General features: G+C 41.6%; 1 protein-coding gene across 4 annotated transcripts in view; it reads left to right on the plus strand.

Moving 5' to 3' along the window:
• The first annotated feature begins 1,509 nt into the window (after positions 1–1,509).
• Positions 1,510–14,219, plus strand: part of TPP2 (tripeptidyl peptidase 2) — a 56,897-nt gene continuing 44,187 nt past the window's right edge. Inside the window, exons 1-6 of one of the 4 annotated variants that reach the window (XM_054203034.1) lie at positions 1,510–1,735; positions 8,762–8,890; positions 10,011–10,106; positions 10,532–10,642; positions 11,304–11,428; positions 12,176–12,339. In XM_054203034.1, coding sequence (XP_054059009.1) covers positions 1,574–1,735; positions 8,762–8,890; positions 10,011–10,106; positions 10,532–10,642; positions 11,304–11,428; positions 12,176–12,339 — 787 coding nt within the window. In that variant the 5' untranslated portion in view covers positions 1,510–1,573. The remainder of the gene's footprint in view (positions 1,736–8,761; positions 8,891–10,010; positions 10,107–10,531; positions 10,643–11,303; positions 11,429–12,175; positions 12,340–14,219) is intronic. The other 3 variants (XM_054203049.1, XM_054203041.1, XM_054203059.1) reach the window with 3 other exon arrangements.

The raw sequence follows: 14,219 nt of genomic DNA on the forward strand, positions 1-14,219 counted from the left end.
GCTTTGACTTTTTTTTCCTTTATAATACATATTTTTAAGGCAGTGCTCTTCAGGTTTATTTTAGTACTTTACTTGCATAACAATTATGTAGATCTCTAAAGCCACCGATGAGCTGTAAGACATCACCAATGGTAGCCCGGAAAATGCATAATGTACCACTATTTGCTAGCAACCCCGCCCCCACATTTTTGCTAAGAAACAACAAATGCCAGATTTAGTTCAATGAAGATTAATGTGTGACAAACATTCAGTAACAGTATCATCAGACTCATGAAATAAAAAAATTACACAAACAGAAAAAATTCTCAAAAGCCAAAATCCCTGTTAATGTATCCAGATAAGTTTCACTTTTTTTGCCCCAATGTGTGGGGCAAAACAGAACAGAAACTTGCCTGAATAAAGCAAAGTGATACCCAAGTAACTAGACAGCTTGTACCCTTACTGCCGGTTAAAATGGCTAAAAAGCCACACATCAGACTCAACAAATAAGGCACATTTTAAAAGTTCTCTGTGTATTTGGCTTCAGATAGTCAATAGTTCAGCTTTCTTCGCAAGTTTATATGTGACCATGAAGGCTAGAAATTAACTTTGAAACTAGAAACTAACTTAAAACCCCTCTTCAAAGCTGAGATTTTCCCTTAACTACTTCACCAAAAAAAATTTCTTTGGAGCTCATCACGGCCTTTAGGTAGCCTTTATAGTTCCTTCTCTTTGCTCAACAGCTGCGCAGGCATCAAGCTGCCGTGCAACGCATCACAAAAGCCATGTCAACCTATAGTAAGGGAGATGCAGCGGTCCTGCAGGTAGTGCAACCACGTACCGTGTTTTTATCACAGAATCGCCTAGGTTGGAAGGGACCTTTCAGATCATCTAGTCCAACCATCAAACTAACTCTGACAAAAACCATCACTAAACCATATGTCTAAGCTTTATGTCTACACGTCTTTTAAATACCGCCAGGGATGGTGACTCAACCACTTCCCTGGGCAGCCTGTTCCCAGCAATGAATAAGCAAAAAAAAAAAAAAAAAAATAATAATCAGAGTAAATGTTTCCACATCGGTTCTGTTTCCGATTCGGGGGATTTCGCGCCCCCGCCCGCGCTGCAGCACTGGCAGGTCCCCTCAGCGGTGCCGGAGGGGAGGGGAGGCTACCCGCCGCCACCGCCGCAGGCCGCGGCCGAGCAGCGGCCCTGAGGCGGCACCGACACGCCCGAGCAGGCCGCAACGGTCTCGCCCGCCGGGAAGCGGGTCCCGAAGGTGCCCCGGGCCGGGGCCGCCCGCGCCTGCCAGGCTACTCCCCCGCCGCCGCCGTACGTGGCCGCCTGCTCCCGCGGCCTCCCCGGCCGGCCCAGCGCGTGCAGCACGTCGCGCCTCCCATTGGCTGCCTCCCCCGCGGGCCCCGCCAGCTCCGCCCGTAATTGGTCGGTTTCGCCCGGCGGGTTGGTGCAGTGGTACGGCGCGTGCGCCTTCTCTTGGCTACGCCCATTCTGTCCCTCTCCCCTCCCTCCCCCGCTGCCGGCCGCGCTCTGGTCTCGCGCGGCCCCGTCCCCGTGTCCCCCCGCCCCTCCCGCCATGGCGGCCGCCGCCGAAGAGCCGTTCCCCTTCCACGGCCTCCTGCCCAAGAAGGAGACTGGCGCCGCCGCCTTCCTCGCCCGTTTCCCCGACTTCGATGGGCGGGGGGTGCTGCTGGCCGTGCTGGACACCGGCGTGGACCCGGGAGCGCCGGGCATGCAGGTAACGGGCGGCGGCGGCCCTGAGTCACGGCGGCGGGAAGCCCTCAGCGGCGGGCGGGCCCTCAGGGAGCGGCGGGGGGAGCACCCGGGCCCTGCCGGGCTGCCCCCGTGGCGTTGTGGCGGGCGGCGGCTGCGTTCCCCAGGGAGGGAACGGGGACGAGTGTGGGGCCGGGGCTTTCGTCCGGGAGCGGCTATGGCCCCCGGGCGGCCCGGGGCGTCGGCCCCCGGGCGGCCCGGGGCGTCGGCGGGAGCAGGGGAGGCCCCTGAAGGGAACCCTGTCCCGGGGACTTGTTGTTTGCTTGCAGTTCCTGCTAAGCGTCCCTTCGCGTGGGCCGTGGTGCGGGAGAGCGGGGGAGCCCCGTGGCCGGGGGAGCCCCGTGGCCGGGGGAGCCCCGTGGCCGGGGGAGCCCCGTGGCCGGGGGAGCCCCGTGGCCGGGGGCTCTGCACCCCTCACCCCGGGTGCTGGCGTGAGGATCCGCCTTTTAAACCATTTATAGAGGTTTTATGGTATACTTAAATCTCTCTGGCTGCCTTCTTTCACGTAGAACACGTTATAAAAGAATACTTTGTGTTTTTGTTCAACCTTAGCGTTACTTCAGCAGTCGGTAGCTAGAGGCTACGAGCAGCCGCTTAGGTCTTTTACATGAAAAGTATATTTCTGGCAAAATTTGCATACCTCTCTTCCTCATTGTGGTTGGTTTTTTTTTCTTGAGTTGTGTTGCAATAACAATCTGTATCAAATTTTGCTCTGCCAGCTTTTTTTTGGGTCTGCTCGTCTTGTAGCTCAGATTGTGTAGTGATTGCCATTATGGTCTTGATCTCAGTTTTGTGGATTTCTGTGTATGTGATTTTAATTCTGGCATTTCTCAGCACTTATTTCTTTTAACTCTTGTCTCTTAACATTCTTTGTCACGTAAGTTTGTATGAGGCCTTTTGTGTCACTGCTCCTTCCAATTTCTTGTCAACATGTTTTCTCTGAGATGTAGCAAAGGAAGCCTTGAGAAATGATTCAGAGTTGTATGCAACTTTCTTGGATACTGCATCCTTTATATTTTTAACTAAGCGGGGACTGTGTTGGTTTCTGCCCTTTCTTTGGTATGGTCATAGATTTTACTCCTAAGCGACCTAGTTCAGAGATCTAACCCTGGCAGATCTTTAATTTGGTGTTCTGAAATGACCCCTGATGGGGTTCAGGTAAGTGAAAGCATGAGTGAAGAGGACAGGTAGGTGGAACGAGGGACTGGATAGCTGTAACTTTGATTGATTAAAGATGGAATGAAACTGGTGATTTTTGCAAAAAGTTGTGGGTAAGTAGAATAGTGATTGGGAAGCTTAAAGAAAGCTAGCCAAAAAGCAAATAAGATAATACCATGGGCAGACCAGAAAGTGGTAAAAGACAGGAAGATGTGAATATAAATGGGATGTGCGTAGTTCTGTTAAAGGAGGAGCTGCTGCCAAAGCTTTCACACATCATTCATGGTGGCGCGCGCACACACACACACACACACACACTTTCAGGCGTGCTTCTTCCTTCAGGCTTGACCCTAGGTTTTCTACAGCAGAGTCTCAGGTGTTGGTTTTTATAGAATAATTAATTTAATTGAAAGGTACAGCACCAAGAACAGCCCGGGCTGGGTGCTTCCGAAGACAGGGATCCTGAACAAAGAAATCCCTGGGCAATTATACCCTTGTGATCTATACACCCGCCCCTCACGTGCTCTTCACGCGTTGTCCACATGTCTTTTAGTGCAATGGTGATTTTTAATCTGGGGTCTTCTGACATTTTATTGGGTTCTTTTTCTGTGCCCAAGCAGGCAGGCTCTTATCGTGCTGATTTACAGTTTCAGCTGAGGGTTAGAGCGTCCTTATCTTCTGGTTTACACTCCTTGTTCACCTGCACTTGCTGGCAGAACGTGGAGAACTGAAGAGGCTCGGACTTGGGAGAAACACTATCAAAACATCAGTGTGATACTAAAACACTTTCCTGTACTAAAAGACTAAACACAGCACAGTACCAGTTACTAAGAAGAATAACTCTCTCATACCATAAAGGCTTCAGCAAAGCTAGCTGGTCATGCTAAGTAAAGCTAAGCAAACAGCGTAAATCACATCGTATTGTAATACTAGTAATTTATTGTAATTAAACCTTACTTATTTATGCTAAACAATGAATATCCCTCAACAGCTCTGAAGTTTCACATATGAAAACAAAAACCCTACATCTCTAGAGACTATAAATGAGGAGTGGTCAAAAAAAAAAAAAAGGCATGAGTTTATGGGCAGTTGAGGGATGTTTTTGTTTTGAGATGGGTAACCTAGGGCTCATAAGGGCTAATAAGGGATATTTATGAACCCTCATGATCTCACTGTTGACTATACCAATTTTCTTCAACCTGTTTTCTCTATGTGGAGGATAAAATTTCAGGTAGTGAAGTAAAAGATTTGTAGAGAACTCTGGTGGGGGTTGTGCGTGGAATTCATCTTCCAGTGGGTGAGAGCAAGTTTGTTAGAGAAACACGTAAAGAAGCTCTGTGCTCTTTCCACACTGTCCACTTAATATGCCTGACTTGGGCTACTTGCTAAACTACAGAATGGGGAGGCTTATTGCGCGGGATGCGGGGAGTTATAAAGGAGACGTAGGCAGCACACAGTCTGTAAAATAGCTTTATAAGTGTTTTTTCAGCAAGAGGATGTCCTTACTCTGTGTAGTATTGGACCATTTACATTTTGCCTCCACGAATTAAGACTGTCCTGGGCACAGACAGCGAGACAGCATGGCTGTACGGCAGTAAGTAGTTTCTAAACTTGGGACACTTTTTTTTTTTTTAATGTCCCTGTCTTCTCTGCTGTGCTTTCTTTTTTACTGTCAGTCTTATTGTCAGTTCTTGACCTGGCATGGTGTTAGAACTGTGAGAACTGAGTCAGTTGCTTAGAAGGAAGAGAAGGCATTAAGTGTAACAAGGTTAGTGGGTATTAGAACTTTGAGTTCGCGTTAACATCAAGAATAATTACAGGCCAAGGTGAGCTACCCTGTTTTGAACGTTGTGGGGGTTTTAGTCAAAACAAAACAGTTCATGTTTTGCTGCTCCTTAGTGTCTCATTCCTGGGTAGAGTTCCTTTGCTTGTTGATGTTATACTTGGGTTTATAAACACTGATACCATAAAAGTATGGCATATGACCACTTGCTGAGGGACAAAAAGGATTTGAGGACAGAGTATAACAAGGAAGTACCATTATGTTTATAGTCTTCCCTGGACATTTGCTGCTATAGAGAGAATAGTTACAGGGCTTAATAAACCTTCTTACATTGATTTCATTTTTCTGTTGGTTGATTTGCTTTGCCACACAAAATGTTAATCTAACTTGCACTTACTTTCATTTTCTGAATATTTTGTAGCCAATGCCCTCGAGGGTACTCTTTACACCTTCTTTGCCATTGCTTTACACTTGACCTGTTGATGTCAACTGTAAAGTTCAGTTTGTCTGCTTCTTTCATGCTAGTTTTTCCCCCTCTCAGGCCTCTTGGTAGAATCTGTTTCCTGTTATCTGCTGAGTTATGGCTTGTAATTCCTCATTAAGGCACAGTGACTGGTGAAATTTTAGGTGGACAGATAAAGTGTGTTTAATGGAGCGTTGTGGTTGTGTATGTATAGTCTTTGTTCAGCCCCACCCTGCCTTGTTGCTGTTGTCACTTCTTGTTGCGTTTCACGATAGGTAAGTCAGCTCATCTGCTTCTTGCAATTTTGCTTATTTTGAGAGGTGTCTGTTGGAATTATTATTTTCTAAAATTAGCTGGTACTTTTATGAGATGACCTTTTAGCAGTAGCAGCTAGTTTGGTTTGACTTGCTTTTCAGCACTGAGTTTAAAAGAAAATAATATTTTATTTGTGATGGTAATCAGCTGTCCCGTGACCGAAGTGCTGAAGAACTTGTTCATCTCTTCTTGCCGCAATAGGTGTCAGTTGGAATCAGTAACATTGTATGATCGGGCAAAAACATGCTCAAGTGTGTCTGGCTTTGACTTTTAATTTGGGATTCAAGATACTGGTGCCCTTCTGCTTCTATTATACTGATCAGATGCCAGGATTATGCAGATAGATTATTTTTAATGTGCTCAATTTACTAGATTATTTGTTTTTAAAAAGTCAGAGCTAACATGAAAATGTTTTTCAAACTAAAATGTATAAACAACAAAATAATTTTCAGTTATAAACTAGTAGACTATTTATTTTTTCAAATGGTTGTAGGCAAACCATGATATTAAGGGTAGGATTGGGGATTTTGTTATAAATACACTATAAAATATTTTTAATTGTATAAAAGTTCTTAATTTTTCTGAATTTTAATGGGAAAGGTACTAAAACATACCTTCTGTCTTTAAAAAAAATCATTACTTCAGGATTTATCTGTTCACACAAAAATTTATGAAGTTCACTTGATTATTTTATTATTATTATTTTTTCCTCAGAATTACAAGACTTGAAAAGGAAAACCCAGTTGAACTCTTAAATTTCACTGTAGCATTGCTACCGGTGGGCAGTATGCCAAGCAACAGTTCATGTCAGCAGAAGAAGCCATATCAGTTACTTGCACTGAGTGACCGTGAACCTGTCTGGATCCCTGCCGTTAGGAACTGAACCTTGGACCTTTGCACCTGAAACTCTGAGTTTCTTATGTCTGGCTGAAAGGCTCCGATTTGTTGATTCTTATTGTGCAAATTTACGTGTGTGTGTGGACCTGCTATTTGGCTAGGTGGCAAAGAACTATGTAGTGTAGGAGTTGCACATTGTCTTCCTGGCTAGGAAACAACTTTTAAAACTACCCAAGCTTGCTGCCACATAAATCTGTGTTCTGGCCACCTGTTGCAGTATGACTTGTCTACTTCAAACGAGTCGCCGTGGATTACATTTTCATTCTTGTCTTCTTGTGCTTTGATCACTGGATAATTCACTTTGATTAGGGGCGTATTGAAAAATGTCCGATTCTGATAATCTCAAGTTTGGCTTGCAGTTGCTTTATTATTGGAGCAGCTCTTGACTTTTCTGTGAGTGGAGACTGGCATTTGAAGGCATTAATTACAAACGCTAGAAAATTATATGGTTTGAGTACCTACACACTGTGTTTCCCAAGTAAACTTTCACTAGAGTGTAACTGTTGTGTAGATGTTTTACCAGGTTAGCATGCTTTAACAATTTTCTTAACTGAACATGAGTTTCTATGAACAGAGTAACAGTGTTGGCTTCTGTAGTGTGGAAGTTCTTTATCCTTATTTGTTGAGGTGTGATGAAAGCTTGGCTCTTGTTGTCTTTTTGGCAGCAACAGAGTGACTTTTATGAAACAGCTTGATCATGTTGTTAACTTCCAGCAGCTGAATTCACAATTCCAGAGTATGATTTGAGCAAAGCTACCTGCCATATATGTTGTGTCTAGCATCAAAATTATCGATAGAGAATAAAGGCAGCAATACTAAATATTTAAATGGTAGAAAACAGCAAATGTTGCTGCTTTTCCAAACAAGAAGCTTTTTTCACTTTCAGTGTCATTTGTGTATAGGACATGTTGGGAAGATTATTGATGTCTTTTTTTCTTTTTTTAAGATCAGTCTTTAATGTAGAACTGTAAAAATAGATGCATGTGGCCAAATCATAGAACCATAAAATTGTTTTGGGTTGGAAGGGACCTTTAAAGGTCATCTAGTGCAACCTCCCTGCAACGAGCAGGGACATCTTCAGCTAGATCGGGTTGCTCAGAGCCCCGTCCAGTCTGACCTTGAATGTTTCCAGGGATGAGGCATGTGCCACCTCCCTGGGCAACCTGTTCTGGTGTTTCACCACCCTCATTGTAAAAAAAATTCTTCCTTATATCTAGCCTGAATCTGTCTTCTTTTAGTATAAAACTACTACCCCTTCTCCTATCACTACAGGCCCTGTTAAAAATTCTGTCCCCATCTTTCTCATAAGCCCCCTTTAAGCACTAGAAGACTGCAATAAGGTCTCCTGGGAGCCTTTTCTTTTCCAGGCTGAACAGCCCCAACTCTCTCAGCCTGTCCTCATAGGAGAGGTGCTCCTGCCCTCTGAATTCATATTGCCCTTCAAGCAAATACTACTGTATATGGAGTATAGTTTATTTGCTGTATAAACTCATACAATACCTACTAGATGAAGCATGTTATTACAAGAAGGTAACATTGAATGTTTTTGCTAAATGTTAAAAAAAATCTTAATCATAGTCTCAGTGATTGTGTGGAAGGTTCTTCTAGGTGAAAGGAACTTTAGGTAGGTTAGTGGTTTCTTTTTTGATGTTGTGTAGTTGCCTGCAGCTACTTGTAAAGTCCATCAGGGCTAGTTTTAATTTAATTTGAGGAGGCTTTAAATTTATGCTTGTAAACTCTTCTTAGCTAGTCAGCTCTTTTTCTCCTCCTCCTGGTAAAAATACTCCTTATACAGTATTAGGTTTATATAGCCATAACTCCTAGCCCTTCAGATTGGTTAAAACACGAAGCAGAACCCTTGAAACAGGAAAAATAAGGTGATGATAACTTGTATTCCTTTTAAGTTTAAGCTCAGTTAAGCGACTGAAGCTTGTGAGTGCATGTACTTCAGCACCTTTCATTTTGTGAGAGTTGGGCACTCATTACTGTAAAATTTGGCCAGAGTGGTGGGATGGAAGCAATGTAGCATATCATTTGAATACAAGTGGTAGTTTTTGCAAATGGATTTGCCAATTCAGGCTTGGTTTTAAATTGAGGCTCCTGTGCTTTATTGATACATTGTGTTTACTTGTTTCTTTTCTAAATCCTTTTTAGAAATGAGTTAGTGAATTTCTATAAAACAGAGAGATGGACATGTTGCTCTTAGTTCATTGAAAAATTGACTGATTTCAGGTGTGTTTTATGACTTTCGGTTAAAGGTTGGGTGCTTAAAAAAATTAGTTGATATTTTCATTAATAAAAATGAAAAATTTCCTGGTTTGTATGCTGAAGGGTAACCAACTACATTTTTGATTTTTCCGTGCTCGTGTTTTCAGATTACAACTGATGGGAAACCCAAGATAATTGATATAATTGATACAACAGGCAGTGGTGATGTAACTACATGTACCATTGTAGAACCTAAAGATGGGGAAATTACCGGTCTTTCTGGAAGAACTTTAAAGGTGAGTATTTGGTGGTGCAGAAACACCACTGGGCATCTTTTTCTTTCTTGTTTAACAACAAATTTAGCACCTATTTTGATTTCTGCAGAGCTGAATTCCTTTTAACTAGGTTTTATCCAAAGCTAATACTACATTTGCTCATCTTCATACAGATGGCTTGACATTTCTTTTACTCTTCATATGTCTTTATACTGAATATTCTCTATAGCTGAATGGGGGTGTGTACAGAGTTTTGTTGGGGGCTTGATAATCATTTAATTACTCTTTGTGCAAATCAGTATTTGGTATAGCTTTGGAAGCTGGCTGAAGAAAACATGCTAAGATGCTTTAAAAATATCAGGCATGGTTCTGTCTTCAAAAGTGCTAGTATTTTCCGCATTTGTATAAACTACAAGAGGAATCATGTTAAGCTCGTGGTAAATAGTTGTAGAGACTGAAAAATCTGTGAGGACTTAGTTGTAGACTCACTGCATTCTCACTATGAATAGAACAGAAGTGGTGTAGCGTTTTCAGAAAGGATACAATAAGATCTAGAAGAGGTCTCAGCTACACAGAATCCTGATGTTACTGTCGTGTTCTTGCTTGGCTGGTTAGATTGATGAGGTGATATGGGGACATCAAATCTTTCATCAAAGCTTTCTTCTGAATTTTGCATGGCATATGCTTGTAAAGGTGAATCCGTTGCTCTCTTTTGCTGTTGTTACTAGGAATAGTGAATCTGATATACTGAGAATCTAAACTGCAGCAAGATATGAAATTAGGCGTTCAGATGTTTGTCATGGTCTCTAACCTTAATACCCCTTTGTGCTACGGTGCTTCTTTTCATTTATAGTGCTATTATTTCCATTGACCCCCACCCAATAAAGTCACTGCTGGGGTTGTATGTTTTAAAAGTAGAGTATCAGGGCAACTGATACTTAGACATTAAGTGTCAGTGTCACACGAAGTGATACTGATTCCTTCAGAACTGGATCGAAATTGCCATGTTGTGTTGTGGAGACACAGAAATAAATTGGCAATATTTGCATGTCTGTTCTGCTAAGCTCTCTTATACAGTGTTGATTTATTTATTTTTTTTTAACACCATTAGTTAACCTATTTCTAATGTATTTTTCTGTAGATTCCAGCGAACTGGGTAAATCCTTCAGGCAAATATCACATTGGCATAAAAAATGGTTATGATATCTATCCTAAAGCTCTTAAGGAGAGGATTCAGGTAAGGAATTACTTTTTGCTTATGGTATATGGTCATATTTCACTGTTCTGAGTCTTCAGTTTTTCTAGGAGACTACAGTATGTGACTTGTTAACACATGTAGGCTGCTGGCCAGCACTGCAGAGCTATTCTCTCACTGATTTTTGTTTAGTTTTGACATGATCCATTTCTTCTGTGAGTTTTCAGAACAACAGGAGGTGGCCCAAATGTCCTCCTCACAATTGAGGTCCATTGAGGCAAAAAGTCTAGAAATTACTGATACCTGTGTCTTTTTTGTGTATAGCAATTGATGTTTATTTATAGTATTGTATTGAACTTTTTTTAGCCATTGTGTTTCAATTCAGAATTTTAAAATTATTTTGGTAGTCTTCATACTTTGACAGATGTATTTGTCAGTATTTTGTGGAACCTGGTTTTATTTTACAGAAAGAACGCAAGGAAAAGCTCTGGGATCCTGTTCACAGACTGGCTTTAGCAGAGGCCTGTAGAAAACAAGAAGAATTTGATGCTGCTCACAGCTCTCCCTCCCAGGTTTGTGTAAGTCTAAATAAATTTGTAAACTTGTTGTTTGCAATAGTTTGTTACTGGATGAAAGGATTAAGATATTTTTTTATGTCAGTGCAGGAAAGATACTTGTGATTGTTTTGGCAGGTAACTTACCAGTGTATCTTCTGATTAACTTAAAAAGTCTGTATATGGATAGTTGTTCGACTTGCTTAGTGTTGTTAACTTTCTGAACTTGTTAAATATATGAAAATGGTCTTACTTCAAATGCTTTGTAGCATATTTTTAGTAAATTTTATTTTTAATTTAGTATGTTCTTTTTGAGGCTGTCATCCTTGCTGTGTTCAAAGTTGGAATTTTCTAAACATATCCTTTCTTTTGTTAACTAGGTACTATTTCAGTGAAGTATCAGAAATGCCTCAGGTCACTTCTATATCATTTAACAATCTGTAAAAACAATTAGGGCTTTAAATATTACAATTAAAGAAACTTTAAATAGTTATACATAATCGACCAAAAATAAACAGTGCGATGTTGAAGGCCATTGAACTTCTAGATGTTTGTGACTCCTAGGGTAGTCTTACATTCTTGATGAAATAACGGAACAAATGTGTAGCATCAGAAAGGAATATAGGATTACCTATCTTGTAATAATTTGAGAAATATTCTGACTGTATTTTTCTTGCCTTATTAGGTAAATAAGCTAATAAAGGAAGAACTTCAAAATCAAGTGGAACTATTGAATTCATTTGAGAAAAAATATAGTGATCCTGGCCCAGTATATGATTGTCTAGTATGGAATGACGGTGAGACCTGGAGGTAAACGTCTAAACTTGCCTGAAAGGTCTTGTTCTACACATAAACCAACAGCTTGCATTAAAGACTGTGTTAACTTTTAAATCTACCCTCTTTAATAGAGGTCTTAAATATGATTTGCTTTAAAATAATCCTGTTGTGTCACTTAAGTTTCATGACATAGTTCTGATCCCAAATGAAGATGGGGTAGAATGAAGTCTTATTAAAGACAGCGTGATATAAAGTGTACAATTGTGGGATATTCCTCTGAGGCAGAGTAAAGTTGTTTTGAGTATCCATTGGTGACTGGGGGGGGAACACACGACAAAAAAAAGCCCAGAAAACAAACAAATGCCAGAAAACCAAAACCAGAAGTCTTTGCACAAACTTCAGGATGTATTATGGCACTTCTCTTGACTGATAATGTGCATAGTACAAAACAGTGGGTAAGACTTCAAATATTTGTGTACCAGCTAGCTCTAGTAAAATTTCTTCTGTGGAGAAATTGCCTGAATTTCCATATGCTTGCTTTTCAAAGACAGATTTATTTGAATTTAGTAGCATTTGAAAATCGGTTTATTTAGAGATCTTTGTAGTTTCTGGATCTAAGTGTAAGCAACCATATTTAAAAATACTGACTTAAAGAAGTAAGATACCATAAACATAGAACCAGGCTTCTTGAAGTCTTTGTGGTACTTTTTGTTGGGGGAGGGGAGATAACCAGAAGTTTACAGCAGCTGGAAAATGGCCTTTTTTTGTTTTTGTCAACAGAGCCTGCATAGATACAAGCGAGAGTGGTGACTTAGCTAGCTGTACAGTTCTAAGAACCTACAAAGAGGCTCAGGAATATGGATCTTTTGGAACATCTGAGATGTTGAACTATTCTGTGAATATATATGATGATGGAAACCTTCTTTCCATTGTGACAAGTGGAGGTAAATGAAAGTAATCTTAAGAAAATTTTGCTGCTGAGTAGGTATCATGAGAAGCTGCGATTTCTGTTGGGTCCTGATTCTGATACTTGGGATGGCTCAAGACAGCTGTCTTAATACAGCATTCATTACTGCGGCAAGCAAGATCAGTGTTCAGATTTCCTGAATTAAACCTATAATGACAGTTCACTTCCAAATTTGCTTGCGTTTTTGTCTGTAACTTTGTCAACTTTGTGTTCATATGCATATATACATAGAGCATGTATACTTACGTACTGCATCTGAAAGCCTAAAATAGAGAGAACCTTCTTTGAAAGTACCTTTTTTCTTTTGTTTCTTAAATATAGAGTTCTTGATTTTTAGTTGCTGTCCTTTGTGCTTGTGTAATTTAAGAATCTTAAATAAGACACCCGAGAGCAGAAGGGGTATTAATCTTTATTTTGGTTTATCCAAACTTTTTTGTGATAGCAGGTGTCACTATAGCTGTAGCTCCAACCACTCTGAACCCATATTTGTATATTCTTTATATAATCATGTTTTGTTTTGGAAGCATCCCGAGTGGTTATGGTGGTATTTGATTTGAAAAATGCTCTTAATTTCTCATGAAACTATCCCATCTCAGTAGAACTACAGAAGCAATTCTGGTTTCTAAATTGATGGTAATTTTTTTGAGAGATTCCTTTTATACTTCTGTGCGGTTTTAGTTATCTTTTTTTTTCTTAATCTCCACTATCTGAGTCATCTCAGGTATAATTTTTGTAACTTTGAATAGGAAGTGTTGAGTGTTTTAAGTAACTTTTGTTAGTGGAATTAAGTTAATACTTCCTTTCTCTCTGCCTGCTGCCTCCTTTCTCCCCTCAAAAAGCTGTTTTATTTTGCAGATTGATGCTGTTTACTGGCTCGTTTTATAGAATCATAGAATTATTTAGGTTGGAAAAAACCCTTAAGATCGAGTCCTACCCTTAACCTAACACTGCCAAGTCCACTATTAAACCATGTCCCTCAGCACCACATCTACACATCTTTTAGATACCTCCAGGGATGGCAACTCAACCACTTCCCTGGGCAGCCTGTTCCAATGCTTGACAACCCTTTCGGTGAAGAAATTTTCTCTAATATCCAATCTAAACCTCCCCTGGTACAACTTGAGGCTGTTTCCTTTTGTTCTATCACTTGTTACTTGGGAGACAGACTCCCACCTTGCTACAGCCTCCTTTCAGGTAGTTGTAGAGGGTGATGAGGTCTCCCCTCAGCCTCCTTTTCTCCAGGCTAAACAACCCCAGCTCCCTCAATCACTCCTCATAAGACTTATTCTCCAGACCCCTCACAGCTTTGTTGCCTTTCTCTGGACCCGCTCCAGCACCTCAAAGTCTTTTTTTGCGGTGAGGGGCCCAAAACTGGACACAGCACTCGAGGTGGGGCCTCACCAGTGCTTGAGTACAGGGGGATGATCACTTCCCAAGTCCTACTCACCACGCTGTTCCAGACCCCGGCCAGGATGCTCTTGGCCTTCTTGAGGACCTGGGCACACTGCTGGCTCATATTCAGCTGGCTGTCAACTGACACCCCCAGGTCCTTTTTCGTGGGGCAGCTCTCCAGCCACTCTTCCCCAAGGCTGTAGCGCTGCATGAGGTTGTTGTGACCCAAGTGCAGGACCCGGCACTTGGCCTTGTTGAACCTCATACCATTGGCCTTGGCCCATTGATACAGCACGTTCCGATCCCTCTGTAGAGCCTTCCTACCCTCAAGCAGGTCAACAGTCCCACCCAACTTGGTGTCATCTGCAAACTTACTGAGGGTGCACTCGATCCCCTCATCCAGATCATTGGTAAAGATATTAAACAGAACCGGCCCCAGTGCAGGCGGGAACACCACTTGTGTCA

Source organism: Rissa tridactyla, chromosome 1 (genome assembly GCF_028500815.1).
Source record: "Rissa tridactyla isolate bRisTri1 chromosome 1, bRisTri1.patW.cur.20221130, whole genome shotgun sequence".
Classification (NCBI taxonomy): domain Eukaryota; kingdom Metazoa; phylum Chordata; class Aves; order Charadriiformes; family Laridae; genus Rissa; species Rissa tridactyla.